The following is a 19,243-nucleotide window of genomic DNA, read 5'->3' on the forward strand; positions in this document are numbered from 1 at the left end:
GGTATAACAAATCTACTACAAAACTATTTTTCTTTTCTCCTCCAAAAAAACTATGCAGGCTCTTCCTCCTATCTGCACTTTTACCTCTGACTTCCTAATCACTTTTAAATGTCTTGCTCTCTTAACAACAATAATCGTGCCAGCAAATGTCTATTGAGCATTTTCGATGAAGCAGGCATTGTTCTAAGTTTTACACATGTACTCTTCTTTAATCCTCCTAACAACCCTGCTATGATTTCTCCCATTTCAGAAATGAGGAAATTGAAGCACAAGAAGGTTAAATGACTTGCCCATAGTCATAGCCTAGTAAGCAAAAGAGTAAGCATTTGAACCCAGGCAATCTGATGCCAGAGCCCACATGGTAAGAATAGAATAAATATTAACAATGATCCACCTAAATTCTTACTACTTGCTGAGAACTGTTTCAAAGCACATTAAATACATTACATACAATTTCATAATTCTGTAAGATATATATTACTATACCTATGGTTAAGAGAGGAAAACTGAGGCATATAAAGTTTATGCAAATTTCTCAAGGATGGACAACTACTAAATAGCTGAGTGAAGATCTGAACAGTGGCCTGCTTCTTTATTGTATTGTCTATTTTTCCTCTATCCTACTTTTTCTCCCTTTTCTCTTTGCCATTCTTCTCTCATTCACCCACTTTTTCCACCTACTTTTGCTTTAAAATATACAGTATCATGTATTTAATTCATCTCTAACATAAGGGACAACTCAGGGCATAAGTGTAAATTAAGACTGAAGATTAGATTAGAATATATGATATGTAATTCCAAGACCTAAAGCCTCAAAGATATATCATTATTTAGAAAAAATAATTTTGTATGAGTAAAACGCTAACAATATTTTCATGTGTTAAATCATTGTAGGTCAAATGTCTTTAGTAAATACGTACAAACATTATAAGCGTATATATAGTAACATTAGAAATTACAGAAGATATTGAAGCACCTTCTCATAATAATGCTGTCATATCAATTTATTTTTTTCTTCTATGAAATTCTTATACTGCTTCTCTTTGTATAAAATCCTCTTTTGAAAAGAAGCTTTAAGAATTACTTTATTTTACTTGCATCACTGTGATTATCATAATTTCAATCTGAAATTTTAATGTTGTTTCTTTAATTTAATATGATATTTTCAGGATTTATTTTTAAATATCTTATTACATCACCCATAGAAATAAGATTGTTAGATTCTTTGCATACACTGTTTACTTCTTACTGGTCTCTATGGGGTTAATTTGTCACCATTAATAGCTGCATTTTCTCTGCTCTATGTTGTATACTCTGGGGTTTTGTAATAAGACCAGTGCTTCCAAGGACTAAGAGAACTACACCATGATCTTGTCATTGGTGTTGTCTCTATACGTTATATATGAAACTTTTAAAACATCCATATACTTAGATCCACTATGAATATCTGATCATTTTGTTGTGTCTTACTAAAACTAATCTCAAGACCATAAATTTTTGTGTCATTTTTTTCTCCAATACTTTTTTGAAAAAGCAATTTATTTTATCTTATAATGAAAGGATTATGTCTAAAAATACTATTACTAACAATGCCTTATTCAATATAAACTTTTTAAATGATTTTTTTAAAAAATAAAACTTTGAAAACATAAAAATAGATAAAATTCAGTTTCCCAGTGGTCTAAACACAGTATTAGACAGTTGAGTTGTGGAGTATATTTGGTATATCTATAGTCTTATCACATGGGATTGACAAATTCCAATTTACTAAAATGAACAATTTTAGGTTAAGAAAGACTCAAATTTGACAAGTTTTTTTGTAATAATTGGTTAAAGCATTGAAGCACTGTTTCAAAATATTAGAGTATAGGGTAATTTTTTTACTTGTTTTTATTAAATGACTTCAAACAAATAACTTAATTCTTAATTCTACATCAAAAATAGCCGTAAAATAGTGTGAATTCTGTTACCTTATTCTCAGTGTTGCCTTTTGTTTCCTGGGTAATAATTGTCACTCTGTATCAAGAACGTCAAGAGCATGCTCTGTACTTTATAAACATTATTCTGTTAAATCCTCCCAACAGTCCTCTGAAGCAGCCTTTCCAATTCTCGTTTTACAGATGAGGAAATGGAGGTTCAGAGTTTAATTAACATGACTAAGAGGATCCAGGCAGGAAGAGGGAAAGCCAAGAGTTGAGCAAAGCTCTGTCTTACTACAAAGCCCATGCTTTTATTTAGTTACTTCAACACTAAGGCCAATTTTGACCAAGTGGTTTTTAAAGAGAAGGGGGAACGTTTTATTTTGGAGGAAGAGAAGAAAATGCTGCTACTTTAATTAACACCCCTTTGTCTCTGCCCATTAAGACCCAAACTCCCATCTCAAGTATTACAGAACGTTTTAATATTGTTCTTGTTGTCCCTATCTTTCTTAGTTATCCCAAAGATGAAAAATGTTGGTAAAAACCACTGGGGTGGTGATAGCTAGAATTAGACAGGGGCAGCTTGACAACCCCTACCCCCACAATGCCACCAAATCATGCTACATAGGAGGTTTATCTATGTTACCTACAAGTAGAGGAGATCTTATTCCATGGTGTGAAGCACTTCCTAAAACAATATTCCTAGTTGCCTAATGTAGTCAACCAACTCTTCAAATCACAAAACAGGGCAGATCCAGTTATAGAATATTTATAGACTAAACACATGGGATGTGCAGAACTGAAGTTTAAAACACATGGAGAGAACTTACACTGCTTTTCAAGATATTAATTTGAAATATCTCACAACTGGAAAGGACTTTTGAGCCACTTATCTCCTTTCACATTGCAGGTATTATTATTGGATGTTGCAAAGTCTGCCTTTGTTTCTGACCATTAATGACCACAGAAAAATGGCTACATATTCAGTTTCACTCACACAAAACCAGCAGTGACACCTTCAAGAGAAATAATCCTAAACATATATTGAAGATTAAGCATAAATGTCATTACCACCATCTGCAAAGCCAGTTGCAGTGATAATAGGTACAGCCACCATAATCAGTCCACTGCTGCTCCAAACATACTTCGTCAAGCACTGCTCTATCATGATGTACCACAAACGTTTGGATAAAATGAGGTTCATCTGATCGGCTAAAGCTTTGTAACTTTTCTGGAGTTGCTTCATTTCCACCTATAGAGGGAAAAAGAGGCAAGAACCCAGCATGAGTTATAAAAGTAAATATTGTATGTCTGAAGGCTTTCTTTAAAGATAGGTACACATTATTTTGTTTTACTTAGTATAGTATGATCTATGATTCTAACAACTAAAAAATACAGATTAATATAAGAATGAGTCATTATTATTTAATTTGGTCACACCTATATTATTGAAAAAAACCCATGATACTTAGTAAATATAAAGTACATGTCAGTGATTTACAATTTTTATTTCAAAATTACATGCATGAGGTTAAAATTAAACGATATTCTATAAGACATGAGTAAACAATGTTAGAACTTTATCCTTCTTGATCACACCAAAAATATTTGAAAATAAACACATGACACACATATGTGTAATTAGATTCCATTTTCGAACTAACTCAATTTGCTGGATTTTGTCTTAAATGCCGGAAGCCTACAGCATGCTATAAATCACTGAGTTCAATGATTCAAGAAGAATCACAAGTCAATATGACTAATACAACATATAAGGCCAATTTTCAAGGGGGAGTAGAAGTCCTAAATTTGCTTTAAATTTTCTTCTTCAGATTCCTACTACTGTAAACATTTGTCTTGATAACTAATGATGCTTCAAAAAGTAAAGAATTCTGCTTGGGAATTAAAATACCATTTCAACTTAAGAATACCTGAATATTTCATTTGTACTAAGTCATTTGTATTAAGATTTCAGATGCATCACCTTAAAAAATTTGGTCGTATTTAATATTCTGAGGTTACTTCAATGCTCTGGAAGTTTATGTAATTAGGCTAACTATTTTAGGGATCTGCTTAATGTCGAAAATCTTTAGTATTCAGAAATAACATTCTGAAATTCCTTTTCTCCTCCTCATTTCTTCTCTAATCTTAGCTTTTCTCTCAAAGCCAGATAAAATTTCATTTCACTGCCTCTTTTTGTGTCAAACATGGTGCTGAACATTAACTAAGAGTTGGAAATGCCATTTGTGAGACACACTCTCCTGCACTTCTTAGGACTGAGGACCCTCCAATGCTGACCAGACATGCAAAATTGTTAAACTTGTCTTTCATGTAAAAGGACAGGGTTTTTTTTCCTCTTAAAAACAAAGGGCCCTCAATAATAACAACAAGAGAATACCAGCTTAAATTTTCCATCTCAATGGACATGTGTTTACTCAGTTTCCAAACACATTTTCTTCTAATGTTCTACAACCAATTAGGATTTAAGTTTTAAGAAAATGCTTCAGACATAATTCTGAGCATGTTTGGGTAACTGAGGCTAAGTAGACTGAGTGCTGAAAATTTTATTCTCATGAAACTTTAGAAAAGTTTGCACTCTATAATTCTTTAACAACTTGTGAGTAAAAAGGGTAAGGAAGCATACATTCTAGTACAGGTTTAGATGTCATCGGAGTCTAAAACGCTAAAGAAGTGGGTCCATCAACAGTACAACAGATGGTATCTAGCACTGCAGTGGCAGCTCGAACAGTCTCACATTTCACCCATCATTTTAATTTCTATCTTACCTTATGTCCTCTGTAAAAGGCAATTTCTTCAACATTGGCTATAATTCTGGAGTGCACATACCGCAAATAGCCTTTTCTATGAGCTTCTTCAGCCACCAATTTACCAAATTTGGGAGAGCAGGCTTTCAGCACTTTAGCAGTGGCATATACCACAAGCCCTGCTAATAGGGTGGGCCCAATTGGGCTAGCTCCTCTGGATGGAGCAGTCTGGATGAGCGTATAGGAGGTCAGGATTACATCTAAAATAGGTTTGGTCAGATTAGAATACAAGTGAGCCACAGATTGGGAGAACATCATAATATCCTCAGTAAGAGACTGGTCAGGGTTTGCCAGCCTCCCATCCATATTGATCACCTTATAAGAAGTCTGATTTGTAAAACAGGTTTCATAGGCATGGCCTACTAGGCGAGTTCTGAAGGCCAAAGCCAGTTTGCACTCCAGGTACCTTATCGCACTGTTCACAGAGGCAGCAGGGATGGCAATCATAAGCCACTTGAGTAATTTGATGATGAAAGCCAGTTTGCACTCCAGGTACCTTATCGCACTGTTCACAGAGGTAGCAGGGATGGCAATCATAAGCCACTTGAGTAATTTGATGATGAAAGCCAGTTTGCACTCCAGGTACCTTATCGCACTGTTCACAGAGGTAGCAGGGATGGCAATCATAAGCCACTTGAGTAATTTGATGATGAAAGCCAGTTTGCACTCCAGGTACCTTATCGCACTGTTCACAGAGGTAGCAGGGATGGCAATCATAAGCCACTTGAGTAATTTGACGATGAAAGTCCGAGGCTTCTTTTCCACAATGCTTTTCACGATGTTTCCATCCAGACCAGCCACATAGATAGACAGAAATGTTCTCGAGATCAGAGCCACCGAGTGGAGGCAGAGCCACCCTGTTTCAGTGGTCACAAGATTTGGAAAGAGAATTTTCCGAAGTTCTAGTAGCTGTTTGAAAACATCTGCATTCACTCCAGGCGAAGAATTTTTACAAGTGGTCTCGGTGTAATGCAGTATTTCTCTGTTCTCTGCAGTCGGGTAAGCTGCTTCTTTTCTCTTCCTGTGGCCAGATTGCTTTAAACGCTTGCTAATGATGGGATAGAGGGTTTTCAGAGCATATGCCGCAGCCACCAGGCAGGCAGCCCTTTTAGCAGCGCTCGATCTGGTCCATTTCACTCGACCAGCTGCTGCATTTAGCATATGTGTCATTTTCCCAATTATCCAAACCGGCTTCAAAAAGAATTGGTTTTAAAAGATCATGATCCACCGGAATCCCCAGCAAATGTTTCAGAAAGTCCTACAGCGTTCCATAGTCCGCAGCATTTCTTCTCTTCTTTTTTTAAATTTTGCTTTTGTTTTTTTCAATTTTGTTCTGCTGTGACAGATGCAGCGGAGCTCAGACTCCACCGCACCTACTGGGGATGATTCCCTCAGAAGCTCAAGCTGCACTAAGCCGCCCCAAGCTCCTCCCTCACAGGCCCCTCATTGGCTGTGAGGATGGTGGGACCTTGGAATCCTCGCCGCTTCCCTTTGAACCTTGAAAACGAGGAGAAAGCAAAGCGAATTACATCCTTAGGCAGGAGTCCAAAGAGTTAAATGTCTATTTTGGGAAAGGTCGAATCAGGGCAGCTGCGAGCGACAAAACCTGCCCCAGCTACTGAGCATGCTCAGCGTCACTTAGAAACGCACAGAAGTTTCAGAATATACATCACTCCTCTAAGGTTTTAGTAGATACCACAAGGGGAAGAGCAGAAAGAAAAGGAAATTTCCAAGCGCTATAAAACGAGATGAGGGAGAAGGAGCTAGGGAGATGAGGGAGGAGGGGCAAGAGGACCAACATGAAATGAACATGAAAAGGATATGGAATGAATGTGAAAGGGTATGGACTGAATCTGAAAGGGAGAGAGAGGAAAGGGACAAGCGGGAGGGACACTGGAGAAAACAAACTATCAAGTACTTAGATCTGTTTTTCAGTCCCATTTTATTTTATTTTTTCTGTCTGTGTTTCTCATGAAGTCCCAGAATCTATCAGACAAGTCGTAATTGAGGGCATATTTTGTAAATAAATAGGAGAGAAGTCTTCTGCATTATAGAAAATAGTTCTTTGCTATATCTCCATCTCTATGTTTACTTGTCCTTACAATAAACATCTTCCAGCCCCACAACTGCTATTTTTAGCAATGGAGATCTGATGCACTGGTATTTATTTACAAGGTGACTATTGAATAAAAAAGAGCAGTGTTTCACTTCTACCACCCTCTTGTGTCCTTTAGATAGTTGTTACTTGGAGGTGTGTGACTTTATAACCTAAAGTTAACCATTTGGGAATCCAACTGGAGTTAGATGGTGGAAATAGCTTCTCTGGGACCTTACTTCATTTTTTGAGAGTTCTTTGTCTTTTGCAAACTTTTGTTTTGCTTGTTTTGTTTAGGCTTAGAGATAATCTATTGGCTACTTCCCACTTTGGTTATTTGATTCAAACAAAGAGTGTTAAAAAAATTTTCCCTACATCCCTAATGGAGGACTTAAACTGCTAAACAGTCAAGCAAAATTCTGCATACTTTTAAATATGTAAAATGTTCAGGTAAGGATGAGTGTGTTTTCGAATATGCAAAAACATTTTTGCTTCCCCACACCCACCACCCCCCACAACATACATACACATTTCTAGTCAACTGGAAGCCTGGGAAGATATGCATTAAATTAGAACAGAGGTTGGCAAATTATAACCCAACCAGTGGGCCAAATTTGGCCTGCCACCTATTTTTTTATGGCCCTTGAGATAAGAACAGTTTTTACATTTTAAAATGGTTGAAAACACATCACAAGAATAATAATATTTTGTGGTGCATGAAAATTACATGAAATTTTTATTTCAGTGTCCATAAATAAAGTTTTATTGGAACACAGCCACACCCATTTATTTATTTACTTATTTTCTATGGCTTTCAAGCCACAGAGCCAGAGCTGGATAGATGAAACAGAGCCTAAAATATTCACTATCTGGCCCTCTTCAGAAGAAGTTTGCCAACCCTTGTGCTAGAATATAAAACCTGTTTCAGTGTTGAATGATCTTCATTATTCAGTTTACTGTGAATAAAGAACTATTCTCCTTTTCATAAGTAACAATAGCCTTAAACTTTTAAAACTCCTTTCCCATGTACCTATATGAATTTCAAGAATCATCACAGGTCTCTTTTCATTTGTTTGCATTCAATTCAGCAGATTGACTAATACATGAGTGGCAAATTCATGCAAATTTCTTTTATAGCTGGCCATATTAGCAGCAAAATCTATGATTCATTCCATTGAGACTTTCTAAGTCTGTATGTAGAGATCATAGTGTTATAGTGGTTATTTTCAAAATCTTTTATTCCTAATCTCACGTTTCTCATGTGTCAAAGTAAGGATCTCTTACCCTTATAAACTTTAATTCTTTATGTCACATCTCCTGACTGTGATAAGACAGGTGGAGGGCCAGGGTAAACTTAGCTGGGGGTGATAGGAGGATGTTCAGCCAGGCAGAACACGTACACAGAGGGTTGCACCGGTCAGCAAGCAGCTGGCAGTCGAGGCAAGTGGCCTGCATCACTGGCATAGGACAGCCACATCAGGGGAGGAGCAGGGCAGTGGGAAATCTAGAAGCAAAAAAGGTTAGAGATCAAATCAGGCCTGCACTTAGTTGTAGGTAGGTCAGTTTATCAACTGATAATGAAGCTAGGGTATAGGAACAAGCTTTTATTGGCTTGAGTGAAAGACTTGTTAGAATGAGGAAAATAATCAAGATAGAAAGACAGAAATTTGGTTACCGGAATTGTGGTGCAGGGAAGGTTGGAGGCCAGTTACTAGAACTGGGGAAAAGGTTAATGTGAGATTTGACCTAATGATGAGCCACTTAAGTACAGATGTAACTATCACCATTTTAATTCCACTCCCACCCTTCACTCTACCCTACCCCCAAGAGTCAGGGTTGGTCCTAGCATCTGAAACCAAGCTCAAGACTTCAGGGAAGGCAGAGGAAGAATTCAAGATGATAGGAAAACAGATACATAATTCCAGTGGGAAATATATGCCATTTAAGTAAGAAACTAAGAGTGTCAATGTACTTCTTTCATTTTTTATATTGCCATGCAATTAAAGCAGAAAGAATGCTAATTTAGTTTGAATTTCAAACTAGGTGAGAAAAAAAGAGTGAAAAAAAGTCACTTGTTACTATAGTAAACATAATTCAGCCTAATTTCCACTCAATCTTCTCAACTTTACATGTGTTTATATCGGAAAGCATAAAAATTTTCTTAAGAGAGGAGAAATAATCTTAAAAAAAGATCTTGAAAATGAATGAAAGTTAAAAAATAAGCAATAATTATCAAATCACTCTGTTCTCAAGTGTGATACTCTCAATGTCAGTGTCACAGTGGACATTACCAACAACCATGGAAGAGCAGGATTAGACTTTATATATATATTAGAGACTATATATATACACATATATTAGGAAAACTACATGCTTTATAAACAGTAAAACATCAGAAATAAATTTTTATAATAAAGAGACCTACATATATAAGTATATGAATAAAAATGTATAATGCAGATAATATGTATTATGTGTTTAGATAGTAAATCACCAGAGAGTAAATAATTTTTAGCAATAAAGATAAATTAAGGTTTAAGATTTGGGATGCATTTCCTTCTCAGCAAATGCTAAGTAGTATTTTATCTGTGCTGTATTCCTTTCTTGAACTGTTTCCTGACCCAAGAGATTACCTAATTGCCCTACTGGCCCTAAAATAGCACAGCATTTGACTCATTATCTACCAGTCATGCTAGCCTTATTCATGTGAGCCACAAACACAATGAAGATGAGATCTTAGGTCAATATTTCATCTGTTACAAATAACCACCTAATAACTGGTTCATAATGAAATGTCTTTTGCTGTGAAGGAAAACCCAGCAAATATCTTGTCTGAGGATGTATCTCATAGATTAATCTTTCCTTAGCCTAATTTACCACTTCCACTGCCTCTCTGTGACTGGAAGGAAAGCAGTGACTCTAGTCAGAGAGAAGACACGGTTCTATCCAGCTCCCACTTCTTGACTCTTCTCAACAGATTGGTCAACCTGTCCTTTATGTCTCTACCTATAGAATATATTTTAAAAGGTCAGTCAATCCTCTATAAAATTATTTTCCCCTTCTAGTTAATTTAGTTAATTTGTACCTGTTTCAAAATGTTGAAAGTAGGAAAGGCTAACGCACTGGGCCATTGCTTCTGACTCGACTGTATGGTTTAGTTACTGAAAAACGATGAGCTACTCCATGACGAAGACTAATTTGTTCTGAAATGCTATACTCACTTGGTTTAATTCAAACCAATGATAGATATACTTTGGTGAATTTTTGTGACAAAAATCAGTATTTATATGATTAAACAATGTCTACCAGGGCACATAATCCTATTTTAGGCAACTATATTTTAGGCACTATTTCCCAAAGAGTTAACAGAAAATGTAGCATATTTGAAAATGAGAGATTGCCCAGGTTAAAAATCTGGAAAACAATCATGACAATTGGGGAAAAAAACCATTTTGTGCATTTGTTTGGTACAGATTTCTAGTTTCTAACCAAAATATCATAGAACAGTGTGTAAGATAAACATTTTGTGAGGATATACAAACATAACACAGAAACGATCAGTAAAATCCAACTTTCGTTTTGAGATTTTTTTCGGTAAGGTGTTTAAAGTCTTTGGGTCTTTACAGCTAAACCCAGTTTTGATCAAGCTCTCTAAGAAACCCACAAAATGGTAAGTTACTACAGCGCAATATTTCTAATAAACAACTGTGTACTGAATATTGAAACTGCACATGAAAGATATTTAAAGGATTTGGATATGGAGTGATGTGGGAATGGAAACATCATCTTGAGGATTACGGATCCATATCTTTGTTCTTGCCTTCTTTTTCTCCCCTCAGTCTGTTCTTTGACCTAAAAAAAAAAGGCTGAGACCTACAGCAAAGTAAATAAAACTACGGTGGGGGTGGTTTGAAACACTAACCCTGCGGCCACAGCCCGACACTTCATTTCTTGAGGGTTCCTTCGCCCGACCGGTTGAAACTGCTGTGTTCTTCCTCCTTCGGACGCGCTGCTTTCGCACGGCGTCCCCTGCGGCCCTATCAGGACAGCGTCGCCGCAGAAACCGCAGAGGCTGCCGGGAGACCCGGAAGGAGCCTAACCAGGCCGCAAAGGCTGTAGGGAGGCTGGGCTCTAGGCCCGTGGGCCGGCGAGGAGCGGGCTGAAACCGAGGAAGCTGTGGCTTAGCACTGAACGGAGCCGTCTGAAGTGCAGCTGTCAGAACCCCAGTGTCTTCTCAGAAGTTTTGGGGAGATGAACTGGGTCGGGGGCTCCCGGTGAGTCGTGCTGCTGGAGCTTGAGACTGTAGCCTTGCGTCCCTGGACGTGCATTCCCGTCATGGCGCCTCTTTCCTAGGCCTCGGAGGGGAGGGCACAGCCTTGCCTGGGGGCAACTTGCTAGGAGAGGTCTTTTAATCTTCCCCAAGCCGGGGGACCCTAGCACCATGTCTCTGCTCTTAAACCGAAAGCAGCTCAGCTTTTCCCCCACCGCCTTTCCAAAAGCTTCACATGTGGGGCCCGCCGTGGGTGAGGTTCTCTGCTCTCCCTCCCCCGCCTCCCGGGTCCTCCTCCTCTAATGAGACCTCTGAGCAGCTGAGGCCTCTTCTCGCCCCTGCTTCTCCCTTTTCGAAGGGATTTCTTTGCATCAATATATCATCTTTGCACAAATTTGTAAGGCGTTATGGAAGAGGCCATTCCCTGCTGCCCTTAAATCCATTGGTGGGGGCTCGTATCCACCATAAATCCAATTTAGTTTGTTTTTGCAAGGGAGGGAAAGTGAAGCGTTTTTTTGCTTTAACTTACAAGAGAATTTACAATTTGTTTTGTATTTAGAATTAATCACATAAAGGAGGATGAGTTGACAGTTTAGCTTTAGGTAACCTGTTCATTGCTGTTGACCTTCAAGTCCACTAGGATGGAAATCATGTGGGCCTGTAATTTCGTTTGATCAAATTCCCTGACAAAAAGAATTGTTTTGATTGAAACATTAAGCCATTAAATACAATTTTTGTCACAAGTAGACCCAGGACAGTGATGATATGGTTAGAATATAACACATTTAAATTCTTAGGAATTTTATAAGAGGAAAGACAGCTTTTGTGTTCAAGTATTGTAACGATGTCTGACAATAGTAGCAATAGCATTTATACTGTTGAAGATATGTTAGCATCGTATTTTAGAAGTTTATCTGATTTATTCCTAGCTAATGTTCTAGCATCATGCTTCCACTTTGGAGAAAAGTGAAAACTCACTTACAGACGTCACACAGTTTAGTTGATACATGATTATAATTTGATGTTTTTGAATTCTTTAAAATGTGAATATTAAATGAGATACAAAATCATCTTACAAATGCTTAAGCAGTATTAAAATATAGGTGCTATTATTATTCTGTCATATATCTTCTGGTTATTCAGGGAGTAGTATTTTGGTTGCTAGTGGGAGGATGCAAAAGCAATGTACTGCAGGAAACATGTAGTCTAGGATTGTGTTTCTCAAAATGAGGTAGTGCTGCACCTGGAGATATTAGGTACCAGGGGGTTAAGAAACCACAGAAGAAACGTGACACATCTCCCTGGAGCATCAGTTTTATTCACAGATCGGAGGAAAATATATTTTTTAATTTAAGTAAACATGGATATGTTATAGAGTAAAAGGCAAAACTTGTGTGAAGTTGTAAGAGAAAATATGGAATTTTAAATAAATCTTCTTGGGGAGGTTGGGCTCGTTAGGGTCAAACTCCAGATTGGTAATGAAAAAATGAGTGTGTCCACTTTATACTATCCCAGCAAACAAAGGTAGACAAGATTAGTTGATCATGGCGCTCTGACCATGAGGCCGTAAGGGCCTCAGAATCTGAGACAGTGCTTAGTAATCACTAGCAGTTGATTGGAGCTGCTATAGAGTAGAAGTTTTAATCCTTGTCTCAGACCATCCTTGAGTACTTGTTTATTTCCCTCTGTTGTAGGATTAGTTTTTGTTTGAAAATTTTGAGAACTGTTAGGAACTTAAAATATAGACGAGTAACTAGAGAACATTTACAAAGCTCTCTCAGAGCTGCTCCATCAGAGAATTCGGCATTAATTAATTCAACAAATACGTTTTTACTTGCCTCCCTGTTTAGGGCATTGTCAAGCTGTATAGTGGGATTCAAAAGAGAAAAAGATAAAACTTTGGACCACCAAAAGAATTTATGGTAGAATGGTGAGATTTGAATTAGGTGAATAATTTTAAGACTAGATAGTTAAATGGTACTTAATATATAACAAATGCTGTTCTAAGAACTTTTTGTACATTAGCTCATTTACTCTTAAGAAGAACCCTATGAGGTATGTACAAATGTTATCCTCATTTTACTGATAGGGAAACTGAGGCACTGTTAATGTTAAGTGGCTTGCCCAAGGTCACCCAGCTAATCAATGACAGTTATTTGAGAACCATATGCTTAATGGCTATGCTATGCTATGCAATGTAGAAATACGAGTATTGTGAAAGTGGCACATGTAAAGGGCTATGGATATTTAGAGAACAGAGAAATTACCTTAAACCTTGAAGGATAACAGTGTTGCACAGAACAAGCGCTACAGAGAAACAATGAAACACAGGTTCTTAAAAGCTGAAAAGGAAGTGAGATAAATAATTATCAAATTGGAGACCTAGTTTTTACCAAGGCTTCTTAGAAGAGATGGGTTGGGAGGGCAGTATTAAAGAACCTGAAAGGATTATTTGGCAGACAGTAGATAGGTCTGCATTAAGACAGGAAAACACTTGCAAAGAGGCTTTATACCTTTTTTCCAAGGAAATGAATGAAGCAGGCTACAGCAAGTTTATATTTTGGTTGTAGCAACCTGATTGTATACACTAAATCAAACCAGGGTATTCTTGTTGTGTATTATAGGGACCTGATATACAGTTTAATTGCGGAATCATTTGATAGGAGCGTCTTTACAATTGCAAAGGTCTTTGCAAGTTTTCTTGGCATAAAAGAAACTTGGCATTTAACTTTTTGCTGCTCTTCTGTTTGGGGAGTCTACCAGTCACATGTAAGATTTTTTTTTGTGAGGGAAGGGACTGGTGGCTAGGGAAGAAATAAGCTTTCCTTATTTTGATTTTTAAATTACTTGGTTTGGCTTTAGTGTTATGCTTTGTGGACGTCTTTGAAGATATAACATTTCATTTCAAACAAAGTCTCATTTAGGGTAAAGAGATTTGGTCTAAGCTGAAACTAATTGACATATCTATGATAGTTCCCAGTCTACTGTCCCTGAAACTTGCTAATCAGCCATAATGTCAGATTTTTCAATTTAATGGGTTCTTTCTTTTTTTCCTAAAATTATATTCTTTTTTTGACTTAAAATGCCCCTCCCATTTTAAGTCCTTTCTTTTTTTCTCCCCCTGCTTTTTCTTCCCAAATCCCCCCAGTACATATTTTAGTTGTGGCATGTGGGACGCCACCTCAGTGTGACCTGATGAGCGGTGCCATGTCCACGCCCGGGATCTGAACCAGTGAAACGCTGGGCCACCTAAGCAGAGGACGCGAACTTAACCACTCGGCCACGGGGCTGGTCCCAAGTCCTTTCTTGACAAAATTAAAAATATGAATCATTTGTCAGTCTTACCAATTAAATAATTTTGTTTTTTTTTAGTTGTCTGGGAATCATTGACCTAGAACTCTAATCTTTGTTTTGTACTTTTACGTCAGCACTGAGACCCTGTGTTTTCCTAGTCACATTGAGGTGTAAATTTGAAAGAGGACAGGTATAAGCACTGATCTTTTTAATTTGGAAAAGATTCTCTTTTATTTTCAGTATTTGGTGATTGATGACTTGTTTCACCAAATTCATAGCCACCTCAGACATGAAGGTGGTAGGAAGAGAAGAGAGAAAGGAGAAGATAAAGATGTGACCAGTCTTTGGGCCTCGATATGCTATTCAGAATGGGATCAACTATAGATCTGAAATACAGCACTATACATGCAGTGTAAGAAGACTTTTTGTTTTAATTAGAGGAGGTTTATTTTTATAACTTAGATTGAAGAATGCAACCCGTGTCATAAGAAAGACACAGATAAAATCCTGTTTGAATTTAGGTGAAGGAGAGGTTTGCATTTGTAAATGTAGGCCTAGAATATTCACCTGTGCAAAGTATTTAGTGAGTGCTATGTACCAGGCACTGTGCCAGGTCAGAGTATAAAGTAACTGAAATTTAGTCTCTTTCTGAGAGATTTATAGCTTATTGGGGAGGGGGGAATATGGCATTCCATAAAGTTTGAAAATGTTGAAAGATCAGGGGCCAAAATATATGATTTTAAAAAAAACAGTGTGAACAATAGTAGAACATAGGAAAGTTTTAGCTGAGAGTTTGGCAAATCAGAAACAAGGCTAAAGGAAAGTTTGATGGAGAAAAAGAATAAAATAAATGTTATGTAAATAGTTGGAGATAAGATTACTTATTTAAATACTTAAAAATGTGTATATGTGTCTGCGTGATGGTGAGGTTGAAAACCAGACTGAGAAGTTGAAATTTGATCTGTTGGATATTGAGGAGTCATTCAAATTCAGAAGTACCACAGTGAAAGTGGTATTCTATGACTGTTTGTTTGTGGTGCTAGTGGTGTGTAGTTTGGAATATAGTGGTGAAAGACTCCAAGACAGTGATACCAGTTAGGATTCTTCTGGGGAAAAATAATGAATACTATTTTTCCATTTTCTTGTATGACTATATATTTTCCAGATCAAATCAAAACCAGTCCTAGGGCTGGCGCGGTGGCCGAGTGGTTAAGTTCGTGCGCTCTGCTTCGGCGGCCCGGGGTTTCGCCAGTTCGAATCCTGGGCGCGGACATAGCACTGCTCATCAGACTATGCTGAGGTGGTGTCCCACATGCCACAGCTGGAAGGACCCACAACTAAAAATACACAGCGATGTACTGGGGGTCTTTGGGAGAAAAAGGAAAAATAAAATCTTTAAAAACAAAACAACCCCCAAAAAAGCAAGCAAAAAAAACCAGTCCTATGTGAATTTGGGTTAATTATTAAACCTCTCTGTATAGGAGCAGATCAGGTTGTGAGGGACCTTCATAATGGAAAAAAGAATACAAAATTGTGACTACAAAATTAGGTATAGGGCTTGGAAGGGGAATATGCAGATGAAGGGCTCTGAACTTAAGTTTAATTAGCTTTACAATAAATTCTCTTTACTGTGAATTAGCCTCTGTCCCTGCATCTCTTTCTTCATCTGTTAAATGGGGATAACACTTAAATGTACGGTGAACATCATCCCAGTTTGCCTAGGACAGTCATGGTTTATGCCTGTGATCCTAGTGGCACGCCCAGTTTAGCATTTGTTTTCGGAGTTTTTGTTTTTTAATTAAATATAAGCTACCATTAATGGTTCCGTTAAAATGAACCCAGATAGATTCAGTGAACATCCTTTTTTTTTTTTTAACCTCTGCCATGGTCTGTATTAGTGCATGAGCAACGTGTGCAGTGAAGAACGTTCTCACTTTAACATGTGGTTAAATCTGAAGACATCCAATGACAACCCAGGCCTGACACTTTCCAGATAGAAAGTAACTAACAGCTTCTTTTAAAGATAGCATGAAGGGCACTTGCTGATAAAGTGTGCTGAGACATGAGTGGCTGGGTACAACTAACTTGCTGGATGGGACGGGAGAAGTATTTAATGCTGCTGTCTGCTAGCCACTTGCACCAGCTAGTTGTAACATTGCATTCTAAGGTCTGAGAGATTTGTATAGCCGCCATGCCTGGGAGTGGGGTCAATAGGAAACATGGAAAATTTTAGATTAGGTGTAAGTGAAATATTTGCTAGGAATAGAGGCTAATCAGTCCTGTCAGAGTGCCTACAAAGAGTAGTAGGAATGTTGTTGCTACAGTGGTTTTGTCAACAACCGTTTCCTTTTTCATAGGGTTTAGTAATGCTTTTGTAACCTTTTGGCAGCAGGGAGCTCAAATAAAGGAAAATTAATGCTTAATGATAAATACTGATGTTTTGTTTTTCATTTGAGTTGATGAATCTATAACTAGTACACAAAATGTTTGCCAGCATTTAGCATCTCTCATGGTCACATGACAATCTGAATGCACAAATCTGCTGAAAAAGCATCAGGAGTTACTTTCAGATTTGGTAGTTATTTTAAGGAGATTATAGCTGCAGACAATAGTTTGACACATGTAACTGCAGAACATTAAAGATAAAATTATTTCTGCAATGATAATATAAATAGAAATTTGATGGATCATAGCATCTTGGGTAAAACAGGACTCTTACTAAATTATGTAACCTGTGTAGCCAAGATACACTTGGAATTGGTTGTAGTTCATGTATATTTCACAGTTGTAGTCAAAGAGGCTTGATATTTTACTGAACAAAGCTACAGTTGTCAAAATTTTCAATTTTTTATATGCACAGTTAATGTAACTGAATTACAGTGTTTTTGAGACAATACTGATGTTGAATCCAAAAAAGAATACTTTGGCGTGTTGTTATAAGCTTGCTTTCTTTGTTGCCTTTTATTAATTGGATTTCATAAACATTTGACTCTTTGAAGAGTTACTTGATAAATCAATCTATGTATCGTGCATTGTTATTGAACATTTTTGCAAGCAAGTCCTCTAAATTTTGATGACATTTTATTCAAAAACAGTTGAAAATATTTATTCAAAATATCCCATAAATGGAGTGAAAAACTTCAACTTTAGAAGCTTTTAGTGAATTATAATTGTTGAAATAAAGTTTTTAAGATTTAATTGTGAATAACCTGAAATACACATCTGTGTTGGGCTATCATTCACAATCTAAGATCTCTTCCATTGTGTGACCCAGGAGATGGCTGTTCATGTTTATCAATACAGCCTGTAACTATGAAACAATATTTTCCATGTGAAAGTACTATAAGAATTCAATCTCTAAGAACTTATTTTAATTAGGCTCTGTATTCTGAATATTAGGTGGATTTCTGCCTTATCGATTGACACTTTTTTTCTCAATACCATACCTTTTGTAATTCATATTACTCTAAAAACTTCTTCTTGTATTGCAAGAGAAGAATTTATATGAAAGCCATAGCATTCTAATGTATATCAATACTATTCCTGACACATCAGGTGGACCTGCTTTAGTTTTCTGGAAAACCAACCTAAGTACTTTTTCTAGGCTAGTTACTGTCCTGAATCTTAATAAGTCTGCTAGCTAACAATGTTAACATTATGATGTCTTAGGTTAATATTAATTTCACTGTGACACAAGCCATAAAATAATTTTTTCAATTGTTAGTTATTGCTTTATTAATTTTATTTACATTTTTCACTTTGAATCACACTTAAGATGTTATTACAAGATTGTAACAATCTGGAAACGGTTTCTTTTGCATGGCACCTCGCCACTAAAAAGATAAACTAAGCAGCAAAATAAAAAGCAAAACAAAATAAACAAAAAAGAAAATTCAAGACTAGCTGACAGTTAAGATATGTGACACCCATAGTATTTAATCCCTAATGTAGTTTCAACATCTCCTGCGTACTCCATGTAAAATGTACGTTCGTGTTGTTCTTGATGTTTCTTTGACCACATTACTGCCTGTCTTTTTTTTTTAAAGAAAGTATTTCTTTAGCGTTTTCCTTTAAATCTTTGCTTACTAGAAAGAATGGCAAGGGGCAGAATGCCCTGTTATATTTTTGTAGTCAGTATGGTTTTATTTCTTCCTTTCTCTCTCTCTTCTTTCCTTCTCCCCTTCCCTCCCTTCTCTTCTCTTCTTTCCCTTTCTTAACCTCTTTGCACTTTTCTATTTTACTTTATTCTTTCTATCTTAATGAAGAATAAGTTAGTGTAATCTATATCCCTGCTTCCCACAATTGATAACTTGTGGAGTGTTCTATGAAGAAGTTATGGCCTTTTGATTTTATTTTCAGTATGTAGCTATAATGGCAACTAATATTGTTCACTTAAACTTTTACTGAAAGAGATGGTTGCAATATATTTCTTTAAAAATCCATTTTCTAGAATAACATAGTAATTACTGTTAAAGAGATGAGCTTCATTCCCACCTCCCCACCCCTAAATCTCTGGTAATTTAAATTTCAGGACAAAAATTAGAGAAACTCTTAAAATTGTTTTTTATAAAGTGCATATAAATTTCATGAAGAAACTGATGTTTGAATGGGGTCTTGAAGGTATTGAAAGTTTTGAGTACGAAATATGGTGGGAGGAGTCTCCATATATGGAGAAGAAAAACTATATTTTCATTTGGTTGGGTGTTGGAATACATGAAACGCAGGAATGGAAAACAAAGTTGAAACCTAAGTTGGGGCAGGCAAAGGAAGTCACGTCCCTAAGTGATAATCAGAGCTGTGTTTTATTGCTATTACCAATGTAGTAAGAAATATAGGAGAA

The 19,243-nt window shown here is 36.8% G+C and overlaps 2 protein-coding genes across 13 annotated transcripts in view; one reads left to right on the plus strand and one right to left on the minus strand.

Moving 5' to 3' along the window:
- Positions 1-10,906, minus strand: part of LOC138917791 (ATP-binding cassette sub-family D member 2-like) — a 59,741-nt gene extending 48,835 nt beyond the window's left edge. For 11 of the 12 annotated variants that reach the window (XM_070235957.1, XM_070235956.1, XM_070235955.1 and 8 more), the window contains exons 1-4: positions 10,762-10,904; positions 8,124-8,343; positions 4,706-6,241; positions 2,991-3,171 (exon numbers count right to left, since the gene is read on the minus strand). In XM_070235957.1, coding sequence (XP_070092058.1) covers positions 2,991-3,171; positions 4,706-5,914 — 1,390 coding nt within the window. In that variant the 5' untranslated portion in view covers positions 5,915-6,241; positions 8,124-8,343; positions 10,762-10,904. Of the gene's footprint in view, positions 1-2,990; positions 3,172-4,705; positions 6,242-8,123; positions 8,344-10,761 lie in introns of all 12 variants that reach the window. The other variant, XM_070235952.1, reaches the window with a different exon arrangement.
- Positions 10,907-10,957: 51 nt separating this feature from the next.
- Positions 10,958-19,243, plus strand: part of LOC138917792 (regulator of DNA class I crossover intermediates 1-like) — a 72,591-nt gene continuing 64,305 nt past the window's right edge. Inside the window, exon 1 of the mRNA XM_070235958.1 lies at positions 10,958-11,113. Within this exon, the coding sequence (XP_070092059.1) occupies positions 11,091-11,113 (23 nt within the window). The 5' untranslated portion in view covers positions 10,958-11,090. The remainder of the gene's footprint in view (positions 11,114-19,243) is intronic.

Source organism: Equus caballus, chromosome 15 (genome assembly GCF_041296265.1).
Source record: "Equus caballus isolate H_3958 breed thoroughbred chromosome 15, TB-T2T, whole genome shotgun sequence".
Lineage (NCBI taxonomy): Eukaryota > Metazoa > Chordata > Mammalia > Perissodactyla > Equidae > Equus > Equus caballus.